This window comes from Protopterus annectens, chromosome 10.part0, assembly GCF_019279795.1.
Source record: "Protopterus annectens isolate FY-2018-M chromosome 10.part0, PAN1.0, whole genome shotgun sequence".
Taxonomy (NCBI): domain Eukaryota; kingdom Metazoa; phylum Chordata; order Ceratodontiformes; family Protopteridae; genus Protopterus; species Protopterus annectens.
The window spans coordinates 597936653-597962767 of NC_056744.1; the positions used below are offsets into that span (position 1 = coordinate 597936653).

Sequence of the window (26115 nt, forward strand, 5' to 3'; positions counted from 1 at the left end):
CCTCTGGCTGGTCAGTAATGTCTGATTCATCAGCAGAATCATCAGAGGATACTGGCTCGGGGGGCTCTGCCCTAGGTCTCTTATCTGGGGGCTGAGAGGCCCTGTCTGGGTGGGATTGAGATCCTCTAATTAAAGAAATTAAATCTTCTGCCAAGGTAAGCATTTGAGAACTAGAAGAGGGCCTGGTTGAGGGTGGTTTAACAGGCACTGATTTGGTAGTCTTGGCTGCTTTAGCCCTGGCGAAGGCCTTAATGGACATGGCTGCTGGAGGCCTAGCAACACCACGTGCTGGGGTAGAAACATCCAGGGGAATGGTGTCTGATAAGTCAGTGGGTAAAGTTTCAGAGGCCGATTCAAGAATTGTAGCAGGGACCTCAACTGTAGAGGTTAAACAATTATTAACTTTTTCTGACATCGGCTGAGGCAAGAAAGAGTCCCCAACGGGGTACTTAGCTTTAGAAGTCTTAGTAGTATTCGTAGAAATAATCTCTGGATCCGACCGACCGGCACTTGCGAACAGCTTCTGCTTCAAGAAAGACTGAGGAAAATGGCGCGGCTGATGCCTTTATACCCGAAGACCCACAGAGATGACGTCGGGTGAAGTGCGACATCACGGACCCGGACTTTGGAATCCGGCCGACTGTAGGGCTGCCTGACGACAGGACAACCCAGCTGTTATGACTGCAGATGCATCCATGAAGGACATCTAATTAATGTAACGGGTAAAAGCTCAGTGTGTGCAGGGCTGAAAAAATGCAGAGGTTATCTTCATGACACCAACTCCATACATCAAAGCTTTTCCACAGGTGGACTAAGACTTGGGTTGGTTTCTCCAAGTCCAGAGACACCAATGTGGAAAGATGTAAATGGTGATCAGTCAGATGCAGTTGATACTAGAAATGCCAGTTATACTTCAGTCAGGTATTCAAAGGATGTGGATGCCTTAGTCAATTCAAAGGACTGCAGAATGCTGAATTTAGAGTTGCTATCCGCTACGGCTTAGACTGTGACAGCTGGTAGCATAGAGGCTGCTGAAGAAGCATTGTAATTAAACTTCCTCAAAAACATTGAGTTTAGGATTGATTCGTCTTTGACAACTACCTCCACAAATAATATATGGATTGAACAAGAAAGAAAGATGTTCTTCTTTAATTTTTAACATCAGAACCTCTTCAATCGCGGGAAGAATGTCAAAGGGCTTCTTCAATGAGAAGGCCAGGCAGTTCCCAAGCCAGACTAAAACACCACCAGATCACCAATGTACAACATTCAGCCAGCTTGTACTGGTGACAACATATTTTTTGAGTAGCTCCTGTTGAGTACTCACTATTTTCTCTCCATAGTGTGGCAGTTGGGTACAAACAAACCTGCTGACTACAACTGTCTCAAAGACAACCTATGTAGTTTTCTGGAATTGTCTCTATATATAAAGATTTGAGGAAAATACACTGTTCTGGTGAAGCTATCATTTTTTTCGGTGCCATACAAGCAGAGGAGAAACTGAAGAACTCCAGAGACATACCTGCACATGCAAAAATCACTAAATTTAAGTTCTTTCATATACACAGACCTTATTTTCCACTTGTAACAGAAGTGTATACTTACTCCTGTCATTGTCAGGGAGACCGTGTTTAATAATGCTTGGATGAGATATGAAGGCTGCACAAAGCCTACCCTCTTCACAACATAAACAAAACAAAGCGATGTAAATTACTGTTTTTGTCCTGAAAACCCAAAGCCAATAAAAATATTTTGCAACTATTTTTCTGTGAGCCATCCCGTTCCAGAGATAATGCAATACTTCTACCAACACAAAAATACTCACCTGTATGCCTGGAATATGGTACTTGACATGTCAGAGTGCTTACCGAAAGACTGCTGTTAAAAGTAAAGCACTTAATTTGACTGCTAACTAACAAGTAGTAGTACAGGACCTTAAGAGTACAGAGAAGCCCCTAACCCAAATGATGCAATTCTAAGGTATTTCATTAACATACACTTTTTCTTGGTAGTCCAAGCCCTCCACCACTTACTGGATTGTGCAGTCCTTGCTTCAATGGGAGATGTAGACACTCCAAGGCCAACGTCAGAACGAGCTGCTAACTGGAACTTATAAAGGGTGTCTGGCTTCAGGCCATCTACTATATAAGATGACACAGGCTCAAATGTCAGTTTAATCTGTGAATAAAAACACAGAATTCCACTTTATTATTTTAATACATTTTATAATTACACTGTAGAAACAGTGGTTAAGCTTTCTTTTCTGCTGGATGAACCTGATCTTGTCCACGAGACTGATAAGTGGAAAACATGACTGTAAGAAGCTCAGGTTAAACCTTTTAAGTCCCGTACAGCAAAACATAGTACTTAAAAAGCACGTCATACTTGTGAAACTGCACAGGGTTATAGACATAAAATGCAGAAAAACAATACAGAAGTCAACATAGTCAATGCTCTGACAGCAGGAATGGCAGTTTTTAATTCACTCCAGTAACACTCAATACCCCCTATTATGGTATGAAAACCATGAATTTCTAGTAGAACAGCACACACTAAACTGCTGAACTATTGTGTGTGCATCTGTGTGTGGTATGCAGTGGATGGGGTGGTGCCCTGTATGGATTAAGCGTCTCTGCCTTTTACCCACTGAATGCTGGGACTGGCTCTGGTTCTCCTTTGACAGTGAATTGGATTTAGCATATAACTAAATGAGCATAAGTGTTTTAAAATAAAACCACTAAAAGCCAGCTTTAAGGTGCAGAAAGACAGAGTGAGTGAGAACAACCTTGACTATGACAGAGAATCTGGGATCAGTTAATGTCCCAGATGCTGGATGACCCAAAGAGACAGTGTGAGAGTAAGTAGTCAATGCAGATTAACTCATCTTATGAGGAAGGAGATTATTTGTTTCTCCACAATAGTGGCAGTTACTAGTGAGAGAGAGATGTGTACAGCCTGAAGACTGTCGGGCAAGGATGTGCAATTTATTCTGCCAAACTTCACTGACATGGTAGTGAATTATCTTACATGCATCAGCATACACTGGGGAAGACGCATCGAGCCCTTCCATTCACAAGCACAAGTCAAGACACAGGAAGAGAGATTAGGGCTGACAAACAGAAAATCCCTCCTGGCTGCCTGGATGAGGCATGAGACCAGCACTTGCTCAGACCTAACAGCAAGCACTAATATACCCTCACACTGATTTCCCAGCAGGGCAAGGCTCTTTATTCACCCCTCACCAACAAAGTGAGTAAGCAGCTCACCCTACTATTCAGGCATGACCAAAGCGCAATTTCAGGTGTACTCTCCAGTCCAGCTGGTGAATCTGGGTATCCTGAGGCAATGCTACAACTGCCTCATGTATACAGATAACCCTCTCCTCCTACCACAAAACACTAACATATGCGAGAGATGCAATTATACAGCCAAACTGGAAGCTAAGCTGTCTCCACCCAAGACTGCAATAGACAGTCAAGAGGAGAAGGTTAACATTTGCACCACACGTCCAGCGCACACAGACCTACTAAAACAGCACTGGCAAAAAATACACATAAATACACAAAATTATACTCAGAAGCTCTAAATAAAAACCTGCAAAAGCATCAGAGACCTCCAAAGCAGACACCCAAACAACCTGCACCACCCGTCACAAACCAGACAACACATAAAATACAAAATCAGTGTGCCACACAATCACAGCCCTTAAGGCAAAATAACATACCTAACAAACTAGTAATAGGTGACTCTATAGTCGGGCACACTGGCGTCCCACTCACTAGGCTGGACAAGCAGAAGGTTACTGTTAGCTGCCTGTCGGGATCCAGAAAACGCCACATAACACAAGCACTCGGGTCACTCCAGAACAAGTACAAATATGACTCTGTCATTGTTCATGTTGGTGTTAATGACCTGAGACGTACCTCCCTGGACTACATGAAGAGAGACATGGAAGAGCTTTCTGATCATGTAGCCCAGGCTGGTATGACCTTCGCCCTGAATAGCATCCTGCCCTCATCACCAAGAATGATACCTCAGTATAAAGAAAAAATGATCAATTTCAACAATTGGCTAAGCTTCTGGTGTCATTCAAAGGGGATCCAGTGTCTGTCAGCCTGGGACGACATGCTCGACAAGCCGCGTTGCTTCACAAGAGACGGCTTGCACCTGTCACCCCTAGGCTTTCGAATACTGGCCAAGGCTCTTGCTGCCCCCATAGTGCCCCTTTTTAGGCAAGGCTCAAAAGTCAAACCCACCTCTGTAAACAGCACAATTAACAAAAAACTGAGGGTTATGCTACTCAAAGCCAGGAGTTTAAATCTCAAAATGCACACGCTCAAAGCACTCCTCAGTATGCAGAACGTCAACATCTGTGCAGTAACTGAAACATGGTTCAAGGCTCCAAAGAGCACCCTAGCACTACCGGGCTACAACTCATACTATACGTTTTGGCCACAGAACAAGGACCGAAACACAAAAGGAGGTGGTGTATATATCCATATTCATCAAGGATACCTACACTTCCCGGTTAGTGGCGCAGCATGATACCTCTGAGATCATCCATGTGCAACTAACATCGGGCAAATCTGCAATGCAAATTGTGGCCTACTACAGATCGCCCTCCATGACCCAGGACCAACATTCCACCTTTCTGGAGACACTGGAAAACATGAAGGTCCTACCGAACACCCTGATATTGGGCGTTACGTATTTCTGAACACCTTAGTAATATTAGAACTAAATGCTGTACTAATGCATTATACAAGCACACCATTAAACATCCGGCTGCACAATTTAAATTTACTGTTATAGACAAGGTATGTGGCAAAAGAAATTTTAAAGCTGGTTGGCAAAATATTTTAAATAAAAAAAAAAGCTTGGATTGCCAGACTGGGTGGTCTTTTTCCGCCTGGTTTGAATGAACATTTATAAACTTGCAAGCTCATTGGTTGATTTGTATTTACTGACTATGACTATTTTCATATATAAAGGCATGTATTTGCAGTTTGTGTTATACACTGATAAAGGCTCAAGTCCGAAACTGGTCTGTTGACTGCTTTTTGACTTTAATAGAGTCAAGTTATAACCTCTCACAGAAGTGCTAGCCTGTTTTTGTCTTGTATTTTTCTAGTACAGGTAATGGACACCAAAATTCAGTGTCTTCAAGGAAGCAAACTTCATAGCAGCTAGTCAAACACTTTTAAAATGAATTGAGCAAGCATGCCATTCATCAAGTTTAAGTCCAAAGAAAAGAAAAGTTATTAAAGGGTGGACACATTCAGAAACTTCTTCAAAAATGCTTTATCACTTGGTGCTGGTCAAATGTCTTGCTCTCCATCAAGTCAACCTGTGCAAGAGACATCAAAAGATATGCACCTTGGGTATGGAAAAACTGTGACCTAAACATGAAATGAGTTGCAATTACCTAAAGGATGGAGAACCCCTTCCACTTTTCAGAATATAAGTGGCAAGGTGAAGGCTTCCTGGCAGCTTCAATCAGATGGTAAGGAAGAAGCCTTTATAGTCTTTTGTTGACTGAGTACAAGTGAGTTACTTGACTGACTGAGGCATTTTTTGGAATTCTATGAGCCAAAGAGTATGAATCCACAACCTTCTCAGCCAGCAAGAGGCAATAAGTATTTATTTTATGAGTTTTAAAGTGAAGTTCAGAATCACAGGAGAAGGTTCAAAGGTATAAGAAATATCATATACCACAGCAGAGTGTACATTCATTACTTACTCTACTCTGTCTTGCCAAACTGATGAGAGCAAGAGGAGGAATACATTTATCCCAGGTGGCAAACAAGTAGGTCTCCAGATGCCTCCACTGCTAGAAAATCCTTACCAAACAAGAATCTCTTACTTTCAACTCCAGGGATGGACTAGAACTGTGAATGAAGTAATCCATCAGGGTTACCTACTGAAATACCAAGGACCGTAAATGCAATTCTCAGAAAAGCTGAACTGAAAGTGGAGATGCGAAGGAATACATATTTGATCTATGGTTGCAATATATAATACTCTTTCTACTATGACATGCAGCAATCCGAGTTAAGTAATATACACCGAGGATACTGGGGCAAAGCCCCTTGTATCACATGGGTGGAAGGGGGAAGCCCTCTCCAAAAAATGCTTTCATTACGTAACAGCACATCTCTTAATTTGACTTTTTTTTTTGCTCGACTATAAAGTTATTTTTCAAACTGCCAAGACTCTCAGGATCAGATGTCATATTTCTGACAGCAAGCCATCCAACCCATTCATCCAGAATAATGAACTGCTGTTACCTTTAAGCATAGGGAACACAAGCTTATGCCAGCTTGCCTGTTTACACACTATGCAGCACTCTGGTTGTCTGACCAGAGCATGAGTGTCTCTGGCACTAGTTTCAACACTGTATTCAGAGATTTGGAGGTGATACGCATAGCTCTTAGCTCTAGATGGTTTCTATGAAGCCCTCTTTCCTTTTATGAGCAAAGGAAGAGCCCAAAAGAGTTCCCAAATCCACATGACTTTGAAGGCCCACTACAGTCTCTTCATCAGGACCAATAATGGGTTCTGCTATAGGAAGGAAAACCCTGCTTTAAGATGGTGGGAACAGTCTGCCATGCTACAGCCCCTTCACAAGGGTCTGACACTAATAATAGGTTTACAAGGGAGTGAAGGGTCTGAAATCACCAACAGTCCATTGTCTAGTGCAAGATCTGCATACTAAAACATGAAAACAACATACGAAGCCCTGAGGCCACCACAAGGCCTAAAAGGTACATAAAGAGCAAAGTCACTCCCCTCCACTGTGATCTCATTTGAGTTGCCAAGGCTATGACTTCCTGCACCTTCTCTGCAGGAAAGGACTCACTGCCAATGAAAAGTGTTTAATTCTGCCCCAAGGAAAGCAATCTACTAGGAAGACACCAGAGAGAATTTCTTCCAGTTTATGGAGATTCCCACGTCCTACAACCATAAAAGGGTTTAACACTACCAGGGAGTCCTTTCAAAAAAAATCACACCCTGAGCCAGTCATTAAGGTAACGGAAAAAGAAGTTATGTACCTACCATAACGTTCCATGTTAGTTGCCTTCATCTCGCCTTCCTTCTTGTTGTTTGGGATTTGACTCTGCCATCTTCAATAGCTCGAGAGCTGTTTACTGGCTCGAGGCTACCCCTTATCCTATGATGCCTAGCGAAAGCTACCCAGATCTCATTTGTAATAGCTAATCCCAGACATAAGTTGAGAAAACCAATTATCTAAAAACTGGTTGTTCAATACATCTAATTATAGAATAGGTTACGAAAAACCTGGCCAGAAGAACAGTAAGGAAAAAAATACTCAGCCAGTGAAAACAAGAACTCCTCTCAGTCTACTAGGACGGGGGAAGGAGGGAGGAACGCAAGAAGGAAGGCGAGATGAAGACAACTAACATGGAACGTTATGGTAGGAACATAACTTCTTAATGTTAAGTTGTCTATCTCGCCTTCGTTCTTGCTGTTTGGGACAGTGTCCGTAGCACCTAACAGCCTGGGTGGCTCATTGGAACAGACTCTTCAGAACAGTGGAACCAAAGTCAGCTCTGCTCCGGGAGACCATATCCACCTTGTAATGAGAGATAAAGGTATGAGGGTTTGCCCACGTGGCAGCTGCACAGATTGAATCTATGGGCAACCTAGACTGAAAGGCTATAGAGGTGGCTAATGCCCTGGTAGAATGACCTTTTGGTTTAGCTGGTAACTCTTTATTCCGTAACTGGTAAATAAAGGTAATAGTATTAGATAACCATCTGGATAAGGTCACCTTGGAAACTGGGAGGCCTTGTTTGTTGAAGGCATAAGAGAGAAATAACTGGTCTGACGTTATTAGTTCTTTAGTTCTATGAAGATAAAAATGCAATTGTCTGTGAACATCCAGTTGGTGGAGCTTGTATTCTGCCTTGTTGCTGTGATTGGAAAAGAACACTGGGAGATCTACGGATTGATTTAAATTGTTCTCTAAGCAGACTTTAAGAAGAAAGGATGGATTGGTCCTCAGAGAAACTTTGTCCTTGTGAAACACCAGGTAAGGAGGATGAACACATAGTGCTTGAAGTTCTGAGACACTCCTAGCTGAAGTGATAGCAACCAGAAAAACTGTCTTCCAAGACAGAGACTTAAGGGAACATGATGCTGCCGGTTCAAAAGGAGGCAAAATTAAGGAAGTTAAGACTAAATTAAGATCCCAAGGAGGAGGGGGATCTCTCACTGGAGGTCTAAGAAGAGATGTTCCTCTCAAAAAAGCCTTACAGAGCTTATGAGACATGATGTTAGAATTCAACAATCCGATATGAAAATTTGAAATGGCCGCTAACTGTACTCTAATAGTAGCGGAAGCGGCATCGGACTGAAAAAGTGCTAGAAATTCAAGAATTTCATGGACTGGGGCTGAGAAAGGATCCACATTTATAGACTCTGCCCAGTAAGAAAACCATTTCCATTTACTAGCATACGTTTTTCTCGTAGTAGACTTATGTGAGGAAATGATAATATCATGGACTGCTGGGGAGATCCCGGGAAGCCTGACTAAGGTTGGAAGTGGAGTAACCAAGCTGTAAGCTGGAGTGTTTGGAGGGACTGATGCAACCCGCCTGATCGATGAATCAGATCATCTGGAATCGGGTCCAGAATCCAGGGCTGACCGACAAGGTAGGGGTGCAGGAACGGAAACCATATCTGTCGAGGCCAATAAGGGGCAATGAGGATCATTTTGCAACCCAACGATTTTGCTTTCTGTACGAGTCTTGGTATTAGGGGAAACGGGGGAAAAGCATAAAGGAGTCCCTGAGGCCAATCATGGACTAGAGCGTCTCTGGGTATGTGACCTGGAAGCGGGAGAAGTAGTTGCTGCATTTGCTGTTGAGAGGGGTGCCAAACAGATCACAGCAAAGCTGTTCCCATTTGCGGAAGATAAGATCTGCAACTTCCTGATTCAGAGACCACTTGTAAGGCACGAGAATAGCTCTGCTGAGCCTGTCTGCTATGACATTGGATCTCCCAGGGATGTGCATCGCAATCAGAAAACGTTGGGAGAAAATTGCCCATTGCCACAGTCTGAGTGCCTCGACACAGGGGGTAGGACCTGGTTCCACCCTGTTTGTTGATGTACCACACCACTGATATGTTGTTTGTTTGAATTGCAATGGTCCCAGAAGGAAGAGAGTCTTGAAGGGCTTGCAACGCCAGAAGCACGGCTCTCATTTCTAGAACATTGATGTGCAGATGGTACTCGTGAGGTTGCCAAGTGCCTTGGACTGTCCTGCCCAGATAATGCACCCCTCACCCTATCAGGGAGGCGTCCGTGGTCACTGTGGCTACTGGTGGAGGCTGTATGAAAGGTCTGCCCTGAGACACTAGTGGGGAGTCCATCCACCAAGACAGGTGCCTTTTGCATGTTTCTGTAATCAGGATCATGTGAGACATGGGAAGCTCCTGAAAGGACCACTGCGTGAAAAGAAGCCACTGAAGAATTCTCATGTGGAAACGTGCTAATGAAACTAGAAGAATGGCAGCTGCCATGTAGCCCAGAGCTTGAAGGACATATCTGACTTGAATACTTTTGCTCTGCATTAGGATTAACACTTGTTGATGAATTGTGGAAACTCTTTCCAGTGGTCATCTTGCAAACATTTCCCTTGTGTTTAATTCTGCTCCTATGTAAGTGACAGACTGACAGGGCAACAAGGCAGATTTTTCGAAATTTATCGTGATGCCTAGTTGAGTGCATGATGTGATTGTATAATCCCGTGGTTGTAAGAGTTGATGCCTGGTGGTAGCAGTGAGGAGCCAGTCATCTAGATATGGAAACACCTGGAATCCTTGACGTCTCAGGTGAGCTGGGACTACTGCCATACACTTGGTGAACACCTTGGGGGCTGAGGTGAGACCAAAGGGCAGAGCTCTGAACTGGTAATGACTGGCCCCTACCACGAAGCGAAGAAGTCTCCTGGAGCGTCTGTCCATCTTGATATGGTAGTATGCATCCTGAAGATCTATTGAGCACATCCAATTGTCCTGACTCAGAAAGGGTAGAATGGACTGTAAGCTTGACCATCTGAAACTTTTCTCTTTGTACAGATTTGTTTAGACTGCTGAGATCCAGAATCGGTCTCCAGTCCCCTGTCTTTTTTGGTACCAAAATGAATCTCAAGTAAGTTCTGGATCCGAGCTGGTCTGTGGGGACTTCCTGAATGGCTCTTTTTTCTAACAGTTTTGAAACTTCTATGACTGCTTGCTCCCTCAGATTGGGTGGAACATCTAGAAGGGCCTTTTTTTGACTTTAAGGGGGATTGATGGAAGGGAATTTTGCAATCTCCAGATATAATAGATAGTACCCATCTGTCTCTTGTTAAATTTTGCCAAGCTTTTGGGTACAGCGAAAGTCTTCCCCCAACTGCCTCCAGAGGTGAGCAGCCGGGCAACCCTTCAGGGATGCTGGAGGGGCTTGCCAGAGAAGGATTCTCTGTCACCCTGGTTCTGCGGACCCCCTCAGCCACGAGGGCGGTGTCTGTTATTGTTGTTCTCCCCTCTGCCTCTGGAGGAAAAATCACCACGTGTGTCAGGCAAGGATCCCTGGGATTTCCGGAACCACATCTTTCCACTCTTCTGACCCTTAGGGTAAGGTCTAGAGGGAGTGGAAAAACGGACTCTCATGGCAGAGAGAGTCTTGCCTTCTTGCTTACACCTGGTCAACATGTCTTTCACCTGAGGCCCAAAGAGAAAAGAGCCATCAAAGGGAGTACTGGTGAAGGACGCTTGAAAGGGTTCTGCAAACTGACACAGCCGCATCCAAGCATGTCTCCTGAGGGCCACACCTGTGCCAGCGGCTCTGCTCGCTCCATCGGCTGCATAGGAAATCAGCCTCATGGAGGAGTTGACTATGGAATTAAGAATCGCCAGCTGGGAAGCTACTTTGGCTTGTACTCCCCCTCAGCTGTAGGATCTTGAAGAGCATCTCCAAGCTCTTTCAGGAGATACCTTTGAGGACGAGTAAAACGACATAGATAGTTCAGGGACCTCATAGAGAAGGTCGCTGAAGCAAACATTCGCTTTCCATATCTGTCCATTGTCCGAGACACTTTGTTAGGGGGATGAACAGATGAAGAGGTTTCTGCTAACTCTTTTTTGGTGGCTGCTGCTACCACCACGGCATCAACGGGCACACCTTTGGAAAGGAATTGTTTATCCTGGGGGGGCTGTAATAAACTTGTTAGGTCTCCTCGGAGTTGGTTCCACAGTGTAGGAGCTGACCAAGCCTTTTGAGACACCACAGACATGAGTGGGCTGAAAGGAGGAGAAACCCAGGAGGTGGAAGGTCGGGAACAGAATGCGTCCAGGAATACAGACTCATCCTTGGTAGGGGCTAGGGAAGTCCAGTTCCCCCTCTGCCTAAGCATTTCAAGGATGTCCGAAAAGGAAACATCTTCAGAGGGGGACCTCAGGGACCCTTCCGATTCATCTAAGTCTGTATCTGAAGTGAAAGACTCACGGGTGTCAATGTGCTTCCTCTTGCACTTCTTCCGAGGGGGCTCCTCCGAGTGATCAGGGGAGGCCTTGGAAGAAGAGGGAACACCCAATGGGGCATCAGTTCCCTACGCTTGGGGTCTGGAGGAGGAGCAAAGGTTGGCACAGACACTATGGGGGATGGAGCCGATGGAGCTGGTAGTGGAACTGTTTCGGGGGACAGCACACTCCGCATGACCTCGAAGGTGTCTTGACCTTGAGGTAGAGAAAGCTCCGGTTCAAAGAAATAGGAATCTTTCTCTGCACCAAAGGCGACAGCTCGGAGGCTGCAGTTGGAGCCGAGCTCACCTGCGCTGACGCTCCAAGGGGTAGAATGGGGTCGACAAGGGTCCGATGCCACTCCCCCCCCTTGGAACCGACGAGAGAGCCCTGGTGTCCAGATTCCTCGATAGAAGGAACAATCAAGGTAATCGGAGTCAAAGTCAGAGCCAAAGGAGAGATGGTGAATGGAGCTGACGGTTCCACTACCCGCACACCAACAACCTCCGGCTCCAAACTCAATGGAGTCGGGCCAATACCTGTTGAGGTGGGCTGGACAGTAATTTAGCTAGTGCCTGTGACTTAAGCAACCTACTTACTACTCTCTTCACATCATGATCCCAAAGCCTAGAGGATCAAGAGGAGTGTGAAGAATGGTGGCTACGTTCACTTTATAATAATGGTGACCGAGGCGCCAAGTGGATGGACTCTAAAGAAGGGGACCTCAGTCTCTTATGGCTCCGTGACAGCTCCGAAACATCTGATGGAGCTGACAGAGGAGTTGTCTTGTCGGTGCCAGCCAGAACAGACATACTCGGTTGTTCCAGTACAGGAGTCTACTCCAAAGGTGGAGCCGACGGTTTGAAAGATTTAGGGGATTTCACTGGCTGAGAACTCTCTGCCGGTGAATCCTGAGGCTTCAATAAACCCTGAAGGATTAATCTGTTTTTGCGCTCCTGCAGGACCTTGGACTAAAGGCGTGGCAAATAGAACAAGAGTCCTGCACGTGAACAGCGCCCAAACAATAAACGCAACTAGTGTGCCAATCTGTCAGACATTTTCTGACAGCATGAGTCACACTTTTTGAAGCCAGAAACTTTCATATCCTTGGACATAACTCTACCACTACACACAATCCAAGTACCACAATACAGACAAACAAAAAATCTCTACACTTCTAAACGAACAACAGTTTTTTTTTTTTTTTTTAAATACAGTAAAAAGGAAGGGAAGGAGAGCCTCTAAGTTAAACAGGAAGGGGGGGGAGAACTCTCTAATTTAAACGAGTTCTTAAGAAAAAAATGGACTGCGGAAAGAAGCGACGTCCACAAACTACACCCACAGAGAATAAAACTATAAGGGGAAGTATACGCTAGTTTTAAGAAGTTTAAACAAATATAATTATATAAATATACAAAAGTATACAAGCCTGAGCCAGAAACGACACACCTCGTAGCTGAAGCGGCAAACGAGATCTGGGTAGCTTTCGCTAGGCATCATGGGATAAGGGGTAGCCTCGAGCCAGTAAACCGAGCTATTGAAGATGGCCGAGTCAGAGCAGAGGATCGGCTCCGATCCCAAACAGCAAGAACGAAGGCGAGATGGACAACTTAACATCTTAAGTTTCTTCCCCTGCAATTCAACTGCTACAGTGGCTACCTCCTTTTTACGTGTAAGAGACCAAACTACAACAGAGCATACTGAAACTGAAGCCTATCCATGGTGATCATAAGGACCTATTATCTGGATTTCAGCCAAAAGCCATCCATCATATCCAAAATGGACCATCCAAGCTCCCATCTCCATTAAGATAACCCTCTGGACAGTTACCATTTGAAACCTGATATACAGAATGCATCTCTTTAACAATGTTAGTGATTACCAGGATGGCATGAAAGTCTCGGATATTTTTCAGAATAAGGAAAAGGTGGTATTACAACTGTCTGCCTTTCTCCAAAGGAGACTTCAGCTCAACGTCTCAAAGTCCCTTTGGAAAAATAAAGGCCAGACCTATTCCAAGAGCTCTGTATTAACCACCATTAACACCTGAAGCCCTCCTCTTGAGTAGGATCCAACATTTCCAAGGCAAGATCAACTTTGATCACCTTTACAACCCACTGTTCTGCAGTGACAGCTTCTCAAGCTAAGGCAAAGTCAGAGAACAGGGAAATCTTGAGGAATAACCAAGACTGCAACTGTAGATGAAACATCTATGACTCAAGGGGAGGCACCACTGCTCGACACTCGGTGGCCTTACTCATTCTAACAGGGACTTGCTTAAACTATTTAGTACAGGAAGAAAATGAGGTTGTTGTGCACTATCCAATGAGTTAACTGAAAACGTCCATTTTTGGATGCCCTCAGTCTAGTTTGGGAAACCTGCCCAAAGAAAACCTCATCCTGTAAGAAGAAAACCATGAGCTATGCCATCAGAGACCATCTTACACCTACACAAGCTGCTCTGGCCATAGCATCACAGTCAAAACTACAGCAAGCTAAACAAAAGCCCATGGCAGTCCTCAAAATTATCTTTGCCAATACCTCATTGATCCCAGGACATTCTGCAATCTATTGTAGAGCTCAGTACACAAAGGAGAACTGGAACTGCAACAGCTACGACATACAGCTAGGCAACTGAAGTCTCGGACAGGTAGAGAAAAACACACTCATCTACCCTACCCAAGCTTTTACATTCCATCTCATGCAGGAAGCAATATGAAGTTGCTATAGTCCTTATGACCTCAAAAGATCACAAAAGAATCTGCCTTGGGATCCTTGGTCAAGACATGATGATATCACTTTGTTGAGGGACGGGGGCAGGTGCCTTTTCAGAAATGGAACTGGCTGATTTTGAATCCTTTTAGGATGCAAAAATGGCATCAAAGACAAGTGGGGGGGGGGCAGGTGCCTTTTCAGAAATGGAACTGGCTGATTTTGAATCCTTTTAGGATGCAAAAATGGCATCAAAGACAAGTTCCGCCATTTATTGCGGGGAATGACCCAAGTATCCTCAGCATTCTTCCTCCAGACACTGATGTAAAAAATTCTGCAGAGAAGGCACAAGACCAAAAGGCCACTCTGCAGATGACTTTAGATTGAGTCTCCAGAATGGATGGGTTATTGGGAGAAGAGGTTTCATTACAGCTCTGACAAACTGACCTTGGGAACCTCAAAAACCACCCTTCCCAGGGGGAAAATGCAGGGAGACAGATGCACACATTTCCTTATCCCTAGCTCTGACAGAAGGCAACCCAGGTTGGCCAAGTGAGAAGCAGTAGTGGAATGACAGATGACTCTTGAGATCCTACTACTCTCCTAGTAGTGGTCAGAAACACTGCTAACTTATAAGTGGTCAGACTGGGGACTAAAATTGGTATCACACAGATCCTCCAAGGTTCCACCAGCCTTGGGACAACATGCAAAAAAAAAAATCAATGTCTAGGCCTTTTTCATTTGACTCAACAGACAAGACCCACAGTACTGTTGGCAATGGGAGCAAAAACTTTCTGACATACATTAGGTTTTCAGATCCCAAGCATGTGAGTGGCAAATTCTAAAACAAAAGATCTGAACATTCTGAACACAAGTAATACAGTAATGACTGAACTAACTTGCTAGCAACCATGATTAAAACAATAATTTCCATTCAGAACCTTCCTTGTGCCACAACTGGCTGATCATTATACCCATGATGCGATAAGACTCTGCTAGTCTAAATGCAGCATGGATCCATGATGTAAGGCATATCCACTACAGTAAGGCTGGGAATGCATTTACAAAACCAGGTAATGACTATGTGAACAGCTTTCTGTCATGAAAGGCCTTTTTAATGTGGGACTTGTTGAGCAGACAAGTGGCAGCTTTCTTTCTTGATGTGAAACTAGGATGGAGCTGACAAAGTAGGCACATAGTATACATCTGATACCTGTACAAAATGGTATACAAAAGTGATGTACTATGGCAGTGTATAAGACCTGTGTCACACACAGTGCTTGGTTCTGAGAGGGAGAATAAAATTAAATAATGGACCCTCCTTGTCAGTATATAAAAGCTTCCCACCCAATGAATCACAGTTTTACAGTTCACAGCTGCTGGCACAAAAAGGATACAGTAGTCTAGGGACAATGGAATCAAATTCTTAGAAATAGATGCATCCCCCAGTCAGTGAAAAAAAGTACAGTTTTGTACCTACCATAAATGTAGATGTTCGAAGATCCACATTGCTGCAGTCCTTACATATGGGTAGTCCGCTGTCCCTCGGTCGGCCCGAATACCAAAGTATTAGGCTGACGTCGGTCATGGGCGCTCAGATCTGACATAAGAGCGTCAGGGTATTAAAGCGCATGACCGACGTCATATCCTCAGTCTTTTCTTGCCCCAGATGTCAGAAGGCCCTAAAAAGAAAGGCCACAGCCAAAAATAGAATACTTCCCAAAAGGCATGTACAAATAACAGCTACCACCCAAACCATACAACCATTCCAAACTACAGAGGGAAGGAGGGAGGTATTGGACTGCAGCAATGTGGATCTTCGAACATCTACATTTATGGTAGGTACAAAACTGTACTATGTTCTTCATCTCACATTGCTGCCGTCCTTACATATGGGTAGAATCCCAAAGCAGAGGTAAAGGGAGGCTGGCAAAATCATAAAGCATTGGGAGCTGCCAAAATGCCCTGTAAGATTGCAGTGGCAAATCCAGCCCTAGATTTGGAATAAAGAGGAAGGTGGTAATGTTTAGAAAAAGTATGCACTGAACTCCAAGTAGCTGCTTCCAAAATATCTTTAGTAGCTACTCCCTTAAAAAGCTGTAGAAGTGGCAGTAGCCCTAGTGGAGTGAGGTCTGATTCCAGCCGGAATCTCCTTACCATGATGAGAATAAAAGCAATACAAAAGCCAATCCACTTAGAAATAGTTTGTTTTGAAACAGGTTTCCCTGAGAACCCAAAGCAAAAGAAACAAACAACTGCTGAGACTGTCTGAACCCTTTAGTCCTGCTCAAATAATAACGCAACTGCCTGTGAATATCCAAAGTGTGCAAAATTTTCTCCCCTTTATTTTGGGGATCTGCATAAAAAGTAGGCAAATGAATTGATTGGTTCAAGGTCACATTTGAAACCACTTTAGGCATAAAAGTAGGATTAGTACGCAGAGATACCCTATCCTTATGAAAAATTAGGAAGGGTTCAACTGCCATAAGAGCCTGTAATTCAGAAACCCTTCTAGCAGACGTAATGGCCAACAAAAAAGCAGTCTTCCAAGACAAAAACTTTAACTCAGCAGTAGCTGCAGGTTCAAAAGGAGGTAAAGTAAGTTTTTCCAACACAAAATTGAGATCCCAGGCAGGAGTAGGAGCTCTACGTGGGGGTCTTATGTTCTTTGCCCCTCTAAGAAATTGCTTAAACAAAGGATGAGAGAATAATGGAGGGTCACAGTCATAGTGAGCAGAAATGGCTGCAGCATGAACTTTTATAGAGGAGAAAGACAAACTCTTGTCTAATAATTCTGTAAGATATTGAAGAGAAACACTTAAATTAGGCCTGGAAACATCAAAGCCCTTTGTTTTGCTCCAAATTAAAAATCTCCTCCATTTATCAGCATAAACTTTCCTTGTACTAGGCCGTCTGGCCTCCAAAATAACATTCAAAACTTGTTGTGGAAGCTGCGACCCTCCAGGTTCTAGAACAGAATATGCCAGGCTGTTAGATGCAGGGACTGAATCCTGACATTGAGGAAATGATTGCCCTCCTGTGACAAAGGTGCGGAATCAAGGCAAAGGCCATGGAGGCTCCTGCTAAACTCCTCAGCAGAGGGTACCAGTGCTGTCGAGGCCAATCTGGAGCTATTAGAATCATGGAGGGCTTGTCTTGTCTGACCTTCAAGAGTACCTTGGGGAGGAGAGGCAGAGGCGGAAAGGCATAGACGTGAAGATTGCTCCAACTGAATGATAGAGCATCCACTTTCCAAGCTGTGGGATGAAACATTTTTGTGCAAAACTTTGGCAACTGGAAATTTAGTGGAGAAGCGAACAGATCTATGTCTGGAGTTCCCCATACCACTGTCAATTTTCGAAATACATGAGGATCCAATTTCCACTCGTGGGGATCCACTATCTGTCTGCTCAAAACATCTGCTAAGGAGTTCTGTGCTCCTGGTAGAAACCTTGCCTGAAGATTGAGGTGTAAACTGAGAGCAGTCTCCCACAAAATCATTGCTTGCCTGCAAAGAGGGTACGAATGGGTTCCCCCTTGCTTGTTGATGTACCACATGACAGTTGTGTTGTCTGTTTGAATCAACACTTGCCCTGGGTGAAGTAAATCCTTGAAAGCCATCAATGCAAATTGGACTGCTAACATCTCCTTCAAGTTGATATGTAAATGTTGAAGTCTGGCAGGCCATGTGTCTTGAACCCATTTTTCATTGAGGTGTGCTCCCCAAGCCTTGTCTGAGGCATCTGTCGTTAAAATCTGACTCGCCTCTGGTCGGGTCACAGAGAGTCCCTTGTTTAGGTGACATTCCTGAGCCCACCACAAAAATTCCTTTTGAATGCAAGGTATTATTTGAATGACAGTGTCCAGATCTTGGCAGTGTTGTGTCCATACATTTTTGAGATACCATTGTAGCTTCCTCATATGCAGTTTGGCATTGGGAAGCACCAGAATACAAGATGCCATGAACCCCAAGGCTTGAAGGACTGTCCTTGCAGTCAGCCTGGACCGTAGAGACAATTGATGGAAGTAAAGAGTAAGGTTCTTTTGCTTGTCCAGGGTCAAAAAAGCCATCTGGGAAGCTGTATTCAGTCTCACACCCAGAAAGCACATTTCCTGAGAGGGTACTAGACTGGACTTTGTTTCGCTCACAGAATACCCTAGGCACCTTAACACTGCCAGCACATACTGTAGATGATGAAGAAGTTCGACTTGTCTTGAGCAAGAATCAGGCAATCGTCCAAATAAGGATAAATTTGTATTCCTCTTAACCGTAAGAAGGCTATCACTGGAGCCAGAACCTTTGTGAACACCCTGGGCGCAGTAGATAAGCCAAAGGGCAATGCAGAGAACTGATAATGTAAAGTCCCAGCCAAAACGCAGGTACCTCCTGCAACTGGGCCTGATAGGAACATGAAGATAAGCCTCTTTGAGATCCAGAGTTACCATCCAGTGATCTTTGCCCAACAGAGGTAGAAGTTGTTGCAACGTCAACATTTTGAATTTTGGAATGTCCAGGTATGTGTTGAGGATAGATAAATCCAAAATCGGCCTTCAAGTGTTTCCTTTCTTTGGTACTAGAAACAGGCGAGAATAAAATCCTAGGCCCACTTCTGACAGAGGGACCTGCTGTATAGCCCCCATTTGAAGAAGTAAAGAAATCTGCTTGTGAGCCTCTACCCTTTGCTGAGGAGGAACGTCTGGCATGCCTTTGAAAGGAGGCAATGTATGGAAATAAAACTTGTAGCCTCGGTCTATAATGTCCAACACCCATTTGTCCTGGGTGACTAAAAGCCAGTTTTGCTTGAAGAGTGCCAACTTTCCTCCCAAAGGAGCTGCCAGACAGGAAGAATCTGGCAGCTGAAAATGCAGGTCATTGGGCCTGTTTACAAAGGACTGGCCCTGCCCTCACCTGTAGATTGTGCAGGTGAACTCCATGTTCTAGGCCTAAAAGTACTCTGAGCTCTGCCCCTACCACGTCTAGATCTACCCCTAGACTGTGAATCAGAAGAAGGATAAGCCCATCCCTTAGTAGGCCAATTCCTGCTAAACTTAGGAGGCTGCACCTGCAAAAATCTTTAACAGTCTGCATAGACTTAGCCTTGTCTTCCATTTTCTTCAAGACAGACTCCACAGGAGAACCAAACAAAACTTCAGACTGTAAAGGAGCATCCAAAATTCTAGTTTTAACATGCTCTGACAAATTCTGATCCTTAAGCCAGGCGTGCCTGCGAATAACTGAACCAGTGGCAGCCACCCTGGAAGAAGCCTGTAAAGCATCGAAACCACACTGCAAAGAATGCTTACCCACCTGTTCAGAGGCATGTACCAAATCCTGTAATTCTTTACACTCTATGCCCTCTGCCAAAGCATCCACTTTAGATTTTAGTTGAGTAAGGAGAAAATTCTGATACTTCAACATATGAAACTGGCAATTCAAAGCCCTCATTGCTAAAGTGGAAGAGGTATACACTTTCTTACCCCATCTATCCAAAGCTCTAGCATCTTTATCCATAGGAACTGGATTCTTTACAACAGAAGCCCTGACACCCTTAGGTCCCTGGCTAATAGTTTCTGGGTCAGCCCTTGGACTCTTATACAGATATTTATGAGCCTCAGGTACCCTGTAATACCTGTCTGGCTTAACTGGCAGGAGGCAGAGAGTCTGGATTAAGGGAAGCCTCGGAGAAAATGTCTTGAACAACATCCAAAACAGGAGGTATAGCCAAGGGCCTATGTTGTGGTAAAAACAAAAATTCCCTAAGCCTCTTTCGGGAATCTGAGAAATCCTGACCTTCCCATTTAAAATGCTCCCTCATAGAATGCAGGGTTTCTGAAAAAGAAAAATCCTCTGGAGGAGAAGCAGAAGGAGTGGAATCCTCTGCGTCTGAATCAGAATAAGGAGGAAAATCCTGAATGTCTTCAGCCGAAGACTCTGAGTAATCTGAAGCCTGCTCCAAACTTTCCACCTCTGGCTCCACCCTAGGTCTCTTATCAGGAGGGGGCATAGAATCTCTGATTAAAGAAATTAAATCTTCTGCCATTTCAAGCATGTGTTTTTTAGGCACAGAACCTGCAGAACTAGGACTGACATCCGTGGAAGGCAAACCAGGCCTGCCTTTGGAAGGAGCCTTAGAAACAGAAGGAGAAGGCCTAACCACCTTGGGCAAGGAAGGGAGAACAGCAACCTGAGAGGCCCCCTCAGCCTGACCTGACTCCTGAGAGGCCACATCTTGCAAAATTAAAGCCTCCCCCTGAGACTCAACTGAAACCTCGGCCGGACCCACAGATTCCACCGTAGTTTCTAAAGAACCGGCGTCCGGAACGGACGACTCATCCTGCCTGGACTTTAAAGATTTCTCTTTGCGCTTCTTCATGGCGCGGCCGGAGGATCCGACGGCATATTATAATTACACCGCCATCGAAGACAAGCCTAGCGCAATCTAACCTACGTTTAATGGTGCGCTTATTAAACCTAGCACAAAGCGACACCCGACTACGCCGTGCTCAGGTCCCAAACAAGGAATACAAAGAGAGTGGTAATCCCTATGCGGTATCTGTTTCCCACAAGAAATACAATTATTCACTTTTTCTGACATCCGGAATTAACTGAGGCAAGAAAAAACAAAAATATTCCCCAACGGGGTACTTAGCCCAACTTGGTTTCGGTCTGAAACTCAGAATACGAAAATTTCAGAACGCCGAACGGCACTTGCAAACGCTGCTTCTGCATCGGACCATGCGGCAAAAAAGACTGAGGATATGACGTCGGTCACGCGCTTTAATACCCTGACGCTCTGATGTCAGATCTGAGCGCCCATGACCGACGTCAGCCTAATACTTTGGTATTCGGGCCGACCGAGGGACAGCGGACTACCCTTATGTAAGGACTGCAGCAATGTGAGATGAAGAACATTATTTTATTTAAGCTGAGCTATGTAATTGCATACCATCACCAAAATGCCACTGTCAGAGTGGGAGCCCCAACATATCATGACAATAATGACACGTTAATCATTAACTATAACACAAAACACATGCCAGTGCAATGTTTTTGAACTATTCCAGTTCTATCTTCTGAATTAAGGCACAACAGAAAGTAATATTACACTTTTCCATATATGACTTTTACCTGTTTGCCATCCGCTCCTTCCCAATAAACCAGTTCATATTTGGCGATTCTGTCCTGCTGGGCTGGTCGCCATGTGAGTTCTACTGCCGTATCAGAAACAGCTTCTGCATCAAAATTAGATGGCTGCGTGGGAACTGGATGGAACCGGGAGAAGAGAGAGAAAAATAAATCAGAATATGAACATCTACTAAAACATGCACACCACCCTCCACAATCAAATGCCTTCCACAGCAGCTTGCTGTTTTCTTTAATTAGTTTGTGCATGGCTTCAGGCTTAAGCTGCAGAAAATTCCCTTTATACTTCCCAAGCTGTGAAGTGGGAAGTGTTTAGAATTTTGTTGCTTTGATTCATAAACAGATGCAGCTGTATTTATCAAGGCAAAAAATTAAACCCCCCTTTTAGCTACTTGAAGGTATCACAGGGGCCGATGAAAACATTCATAGGTCAGACTCAATATTTATCCAAGTAAATCGAATTTGTGGTTTGCTTTGTGTTTGAATGCACCTGCAATCCTCAATGGAATAGAAAGAAAATTTAAGGTACTAAAACCCTTTACCTCCCTAGAAGATTAACTCAAGAGGCTAGCTTACTCTCAGACAGACCAAACTCAGGGCTTCTTGCACTCAGCATGATACCTACTCATCAGCCTCCTCAGAACAAGAAACCTTTAATTAACAATGCCTTATTGCTCTGATGAGAACAGTTACACCGCAATTCAGCTGCTCCGATTTTATTTCCCAAAGTACACAGTACAGCTTCTGACTGCATCTGGACATTTTTCAAACTCTTCTGTTCCCGGACTAATCAGAAGTTAAAAACAGCTGGAACAAGAACTAAGCTACAACATTTCTCCAAATGTTTATATTTTAACTGTCTGTGTTGTGTCACACGGAAGAGTAAAGTAGGTGTGAAGCCCCAAATTACTGAAACTTCCTTGCATACATCACATTTGGGACACAATACATCCAGAAGTCAATAATTCAAACAAGAGGTAATGCTACAGTTTTATTTTAATTTATGAATTACTGTGATATTGACTGTTAGTCCCACAAGACATATATGACTTGCTACACAGTGCAGACACAAACTTGTTATGATCAAACCTCTCAACTGCTATGGTTTACACACAGCATCACTTTTTGCTGTTACTTTACCTTGTTGTTCCTAGAAATAACTTTCTTCATAAAGATAAACCTTTCCAATGGTGTTTGAGGACACATACATTGTTAAAGACTGTACTAATTTTCCTATCACTAACTACAAATGGTTTATTTACAGGTCTTCTATTTTAAAATTGAAGTGCTCTACTTTCTGACTCTGCTATGATTCTTTAATGCCAGGGATAGGACTTTTAATGCTCAGGGGTTGGGAGGTATGGCTATGACACACACAAATGTCCAGTGCAGAAACCTCACATTTGAGTTAAGCAGCAAGGCTGTGCCAGACAAAAGAAAAAAATAATCCTTGCTATTTCAAAATGTAACAATTTTCCTTTAATAGCATTTTATCCTATTAATAGCAAGACACAAAAAGCACTCTGCCTAACTTATTTGTAGAATAAAGTAGTTCTCAGAAGATACACAACAGTAAAGGGAGGACCTTAGCTCATAACAAGGCATTGCAGCTGCCACTCCCAGTGAAATAGGAATGTGGTCCACATCATATTGTCTGCTAAATGCACAAAGAAGCACAACTGCATAAACTCTACCACTGAATGGCTAACAGTGGGTCTTAATGGACACAGGAAGGAGGAAGACTAGTACTGTCCCGGGTGGGAGGGTGATGGCTACAGTACAGAAGGCGGCCAGTGCTCATTACACCTGATACTTAACCAGGAATGCTTAATACAGACTGTCTAAATTACAAAAAAAAAAAAAAAAGGGACAGATGTATAAAACCAGACTCAGAAAACCACTGCATGGGTTTACAATTTCTGTCATCAGTGATACAATAACAGCTTTCTGTCACCAGTGACTGAGGTTTGAAAGACGTGAAGAGACAGAAAGGAAGTGTTGTACCAGAACTGTAATTTCTAGTAGAAGGGACTCTACTACCAACCAAAGATGTAGACAAATTACATAAAACCAGTGCGAATTATCCCCGATGGCAAAACCCAAATGGATAAACTGGCTTCACCACAGGTCAAGCAGTAGCTATCACTATTACATAGATATCTTACTTAAAACAAACAAACAAAAAAGTTTACTTTAAATTAACCAGTTGTACACCAATAATTACTGCAGTTACCGGTCTATGCTGGAAAGATTACAAGGAAGGAAGCAGAAAGGTAACAAAAGAGAAAGCTAAAAAGGAGTAGTAGATAGGACTGAGAGGAAACAGATACAGTAAATAAGAATAAAAGTATTTGGCCTGAATGGGCTATTTTCCAGGGTTCTCAGGATATGACCACTGCTCTAGCACACCTTCTCAGAAAGAGGACCTCAAACGATCACCTGCTAGTCACTGCAGAAGTGCTGGAGGACTTAAAGAGAGCAGATCTGGCACCCTTAACACAACAATGGGAGCAAGAAAAAAAATATGAGGAACTACAGATTTCTTCACCTACATTGCCCAGAAAATAAAGGATAAAATCTTGAGGGAACATTTGGTTGCTTTCCGAGAGGACAATGACTGACAGGGGTTCATGACCAAAACATCCTGTCAGTCAAAAATGACCAGAATTATTAATGGTCAAAAGGAAAACGGATAGTAGCTTCTGTTAGATGTAGTAAACCTGAACTCCATCAAGGCCTTTGACTTGGTTCTGCACACGTGGCTGCCAGGAAAACTCAAGGAGTCGAGTGTAGGGTACAGACTAAGGAAACCTATCAACTATGGCTGAAGGGTAGGACACACAACAGGTGAAAAGATTATACCTGGTGTTAGGAAAATGACTACTGGAGTATCACAAGTATCAGTCCTACATCTAGTACTCCATAACTTGTTTGTTTTAAACATAAGAAAGAAGAACAGGATCAACCTCTTCACTGACGACAAACACTTAGGTGTACCAGCATAGGACAATAGACAGCATCTAACAAAGGCTTTGGAAATACTTACCAAGTGATCAGAAAAGTGGGCAGCTGAGGGTCAGTGCAGGTAAATGCAAAGAACTACACCTACACTGCAGCATCTCTGATGTGTAAAGTATCTGCAGGAATGAAAGGTGTGGCAAGAGAGCAGAATAAGGTTCCAGGGTGCGGATCACAGCTGAACTGGATCACCAGCAGTAAAGTGAGAGCGCAATCACAACACCAATAGAATTTTGTGTGAATCCCTAGGGGAGCCATCTCCAGAAGCAAAGAATTTAAGATTCTATTCTATTAAGCCACATTCTGAATACTATGTGCAGTTCTGTGCAGCATAAATGGAAAGCGACACCAGAATGTTGGAAGGACTACAGAGGAAGACCACCAGAAGGGTGTCGTATGAAGAATGGAAAAGGGTTATGCCTAGAGATTAAAAGAACTGAGAGAAGGAGAGACATGGGAAATACGATATGGGTGTGCAAGCTCATGTCAGGGTGATCTGAAGGGTTCAGTCATCCTGATCAGGAAGGTTGGGGGGGGGTACATGCAAGAAATTGCAAACACTTATTACTCCACAGATCTGTAAAACTGCTTCTTCATGTAGAGGGCAGTGGACCCATGAAATGGACTACTGGAATAAGACCTGGAGAAAGAATCCTCAGAGGCACTCAATGGAATGAGGAGGTAGACAGGGGCATTTCAAGAAGGCATGAGATGGATGAAAACTGAATGACGACGATAGGGATGGAAAGGAGACAGAATGTGGAAATGTACTTAAAGGAAATACTACTCATGCTTACTGTCTGTTCCTGCTAGCAAGCAAATATAAATAAACAGTAACATAAATGCATGTTATTGTATATGCCGACTCATATACATTATATCTCAGTACTGTATTGTGCAACACTGATCATGGTTTGAATATGTTTTATCAGAATTTCTTTTTCTTTTGTGAAAAGCAGTTTAAAGTATACTGTTGCTCTTCACAAGCACATTGCTGCATGTGGCAAGGCAAGTGCTGCCATTCATTTTGCCCTTGTCACGCTACTTAAAAAAAATAGCCCTAACAAATTTAGTACATCCTTCAGTGATGTCACCTTAGGGATATCCACAGACTTTAAGATGTCTGAGCATCAGGCACAGTGAGGCATTCATTAAAGTCTACACAGGCACTTCATGATTTCTCTGTGTTGATGTCACTGAGGTTATACTTCACCATTTATCCTCAGTGACATGAGTGTGGGTAAACCAACTTTTTCAAGTTTTTTAATCTGAAACTAAGGTTAAAAGTGTTTGTAGATGGGGCGAAAATGCTACTGCAATGCAAAAGAAAGAAATATAATAGAATGCATTTTACTTTATAATAGGCAATAATATATGCACTGGATTTTGTGATTCTGCAGTGGAGGCTTTTATTTTTAGAAATCCATACCCAAACAGGCAGTAACAGCAAATGCACATGTGTTTCAAGTGCTGGTCTAAATTGATATTTTTGTAGTGAAAGTTCTATTTTATCACTGCTTTAACCAGTTTGTTTAGCAATCATGCTTTGGTCTTTTTAGGTCTAGTTTCATGATCCATGTATAACCTTTTGTAATACTTCCTTATACTACATTTCCACCCTTGCCACCTGTCTTCAGACTATGGAATATGTCTGATCAAGTCTTTCCTCTCCCTCCTTTCCCAAAGGAAGTATATCATTCAGTGTCTCAAGA

The 26115-nt window shown here is 43.5% G+C and overlaps 1 protein-coding gene across 18 annotated transcripts in view; it reads right to left on the reverse strand.

The window, feature by feature from the left end:
- Positions 1–26115, reverse strand: part of PTPRF (protein tyrosine phosphatase receptor type F) — a 3404399-nt gene that overhangs the window by 1083587 nt on the left and 2294697 nt on the right. For all 18 annotated transcript variants that reach the window (XM_044085436.1, XM_044085429.1, XM_044085440.1 and 15 more), the window contains 2 exons: positions 21371–21504; positions 2034–2178 (listed from right to left, as the gene is read on the reverse strand). In XM_044085436.1, the coding sequence (XP_043941371.1) occupies positions 2034–2178; positions 21371–21504 (279 nt within the window). The remainder of the gene's footprint in view (positions 1–2033; positions 2179–21370; positions 21505–26115) is intronic.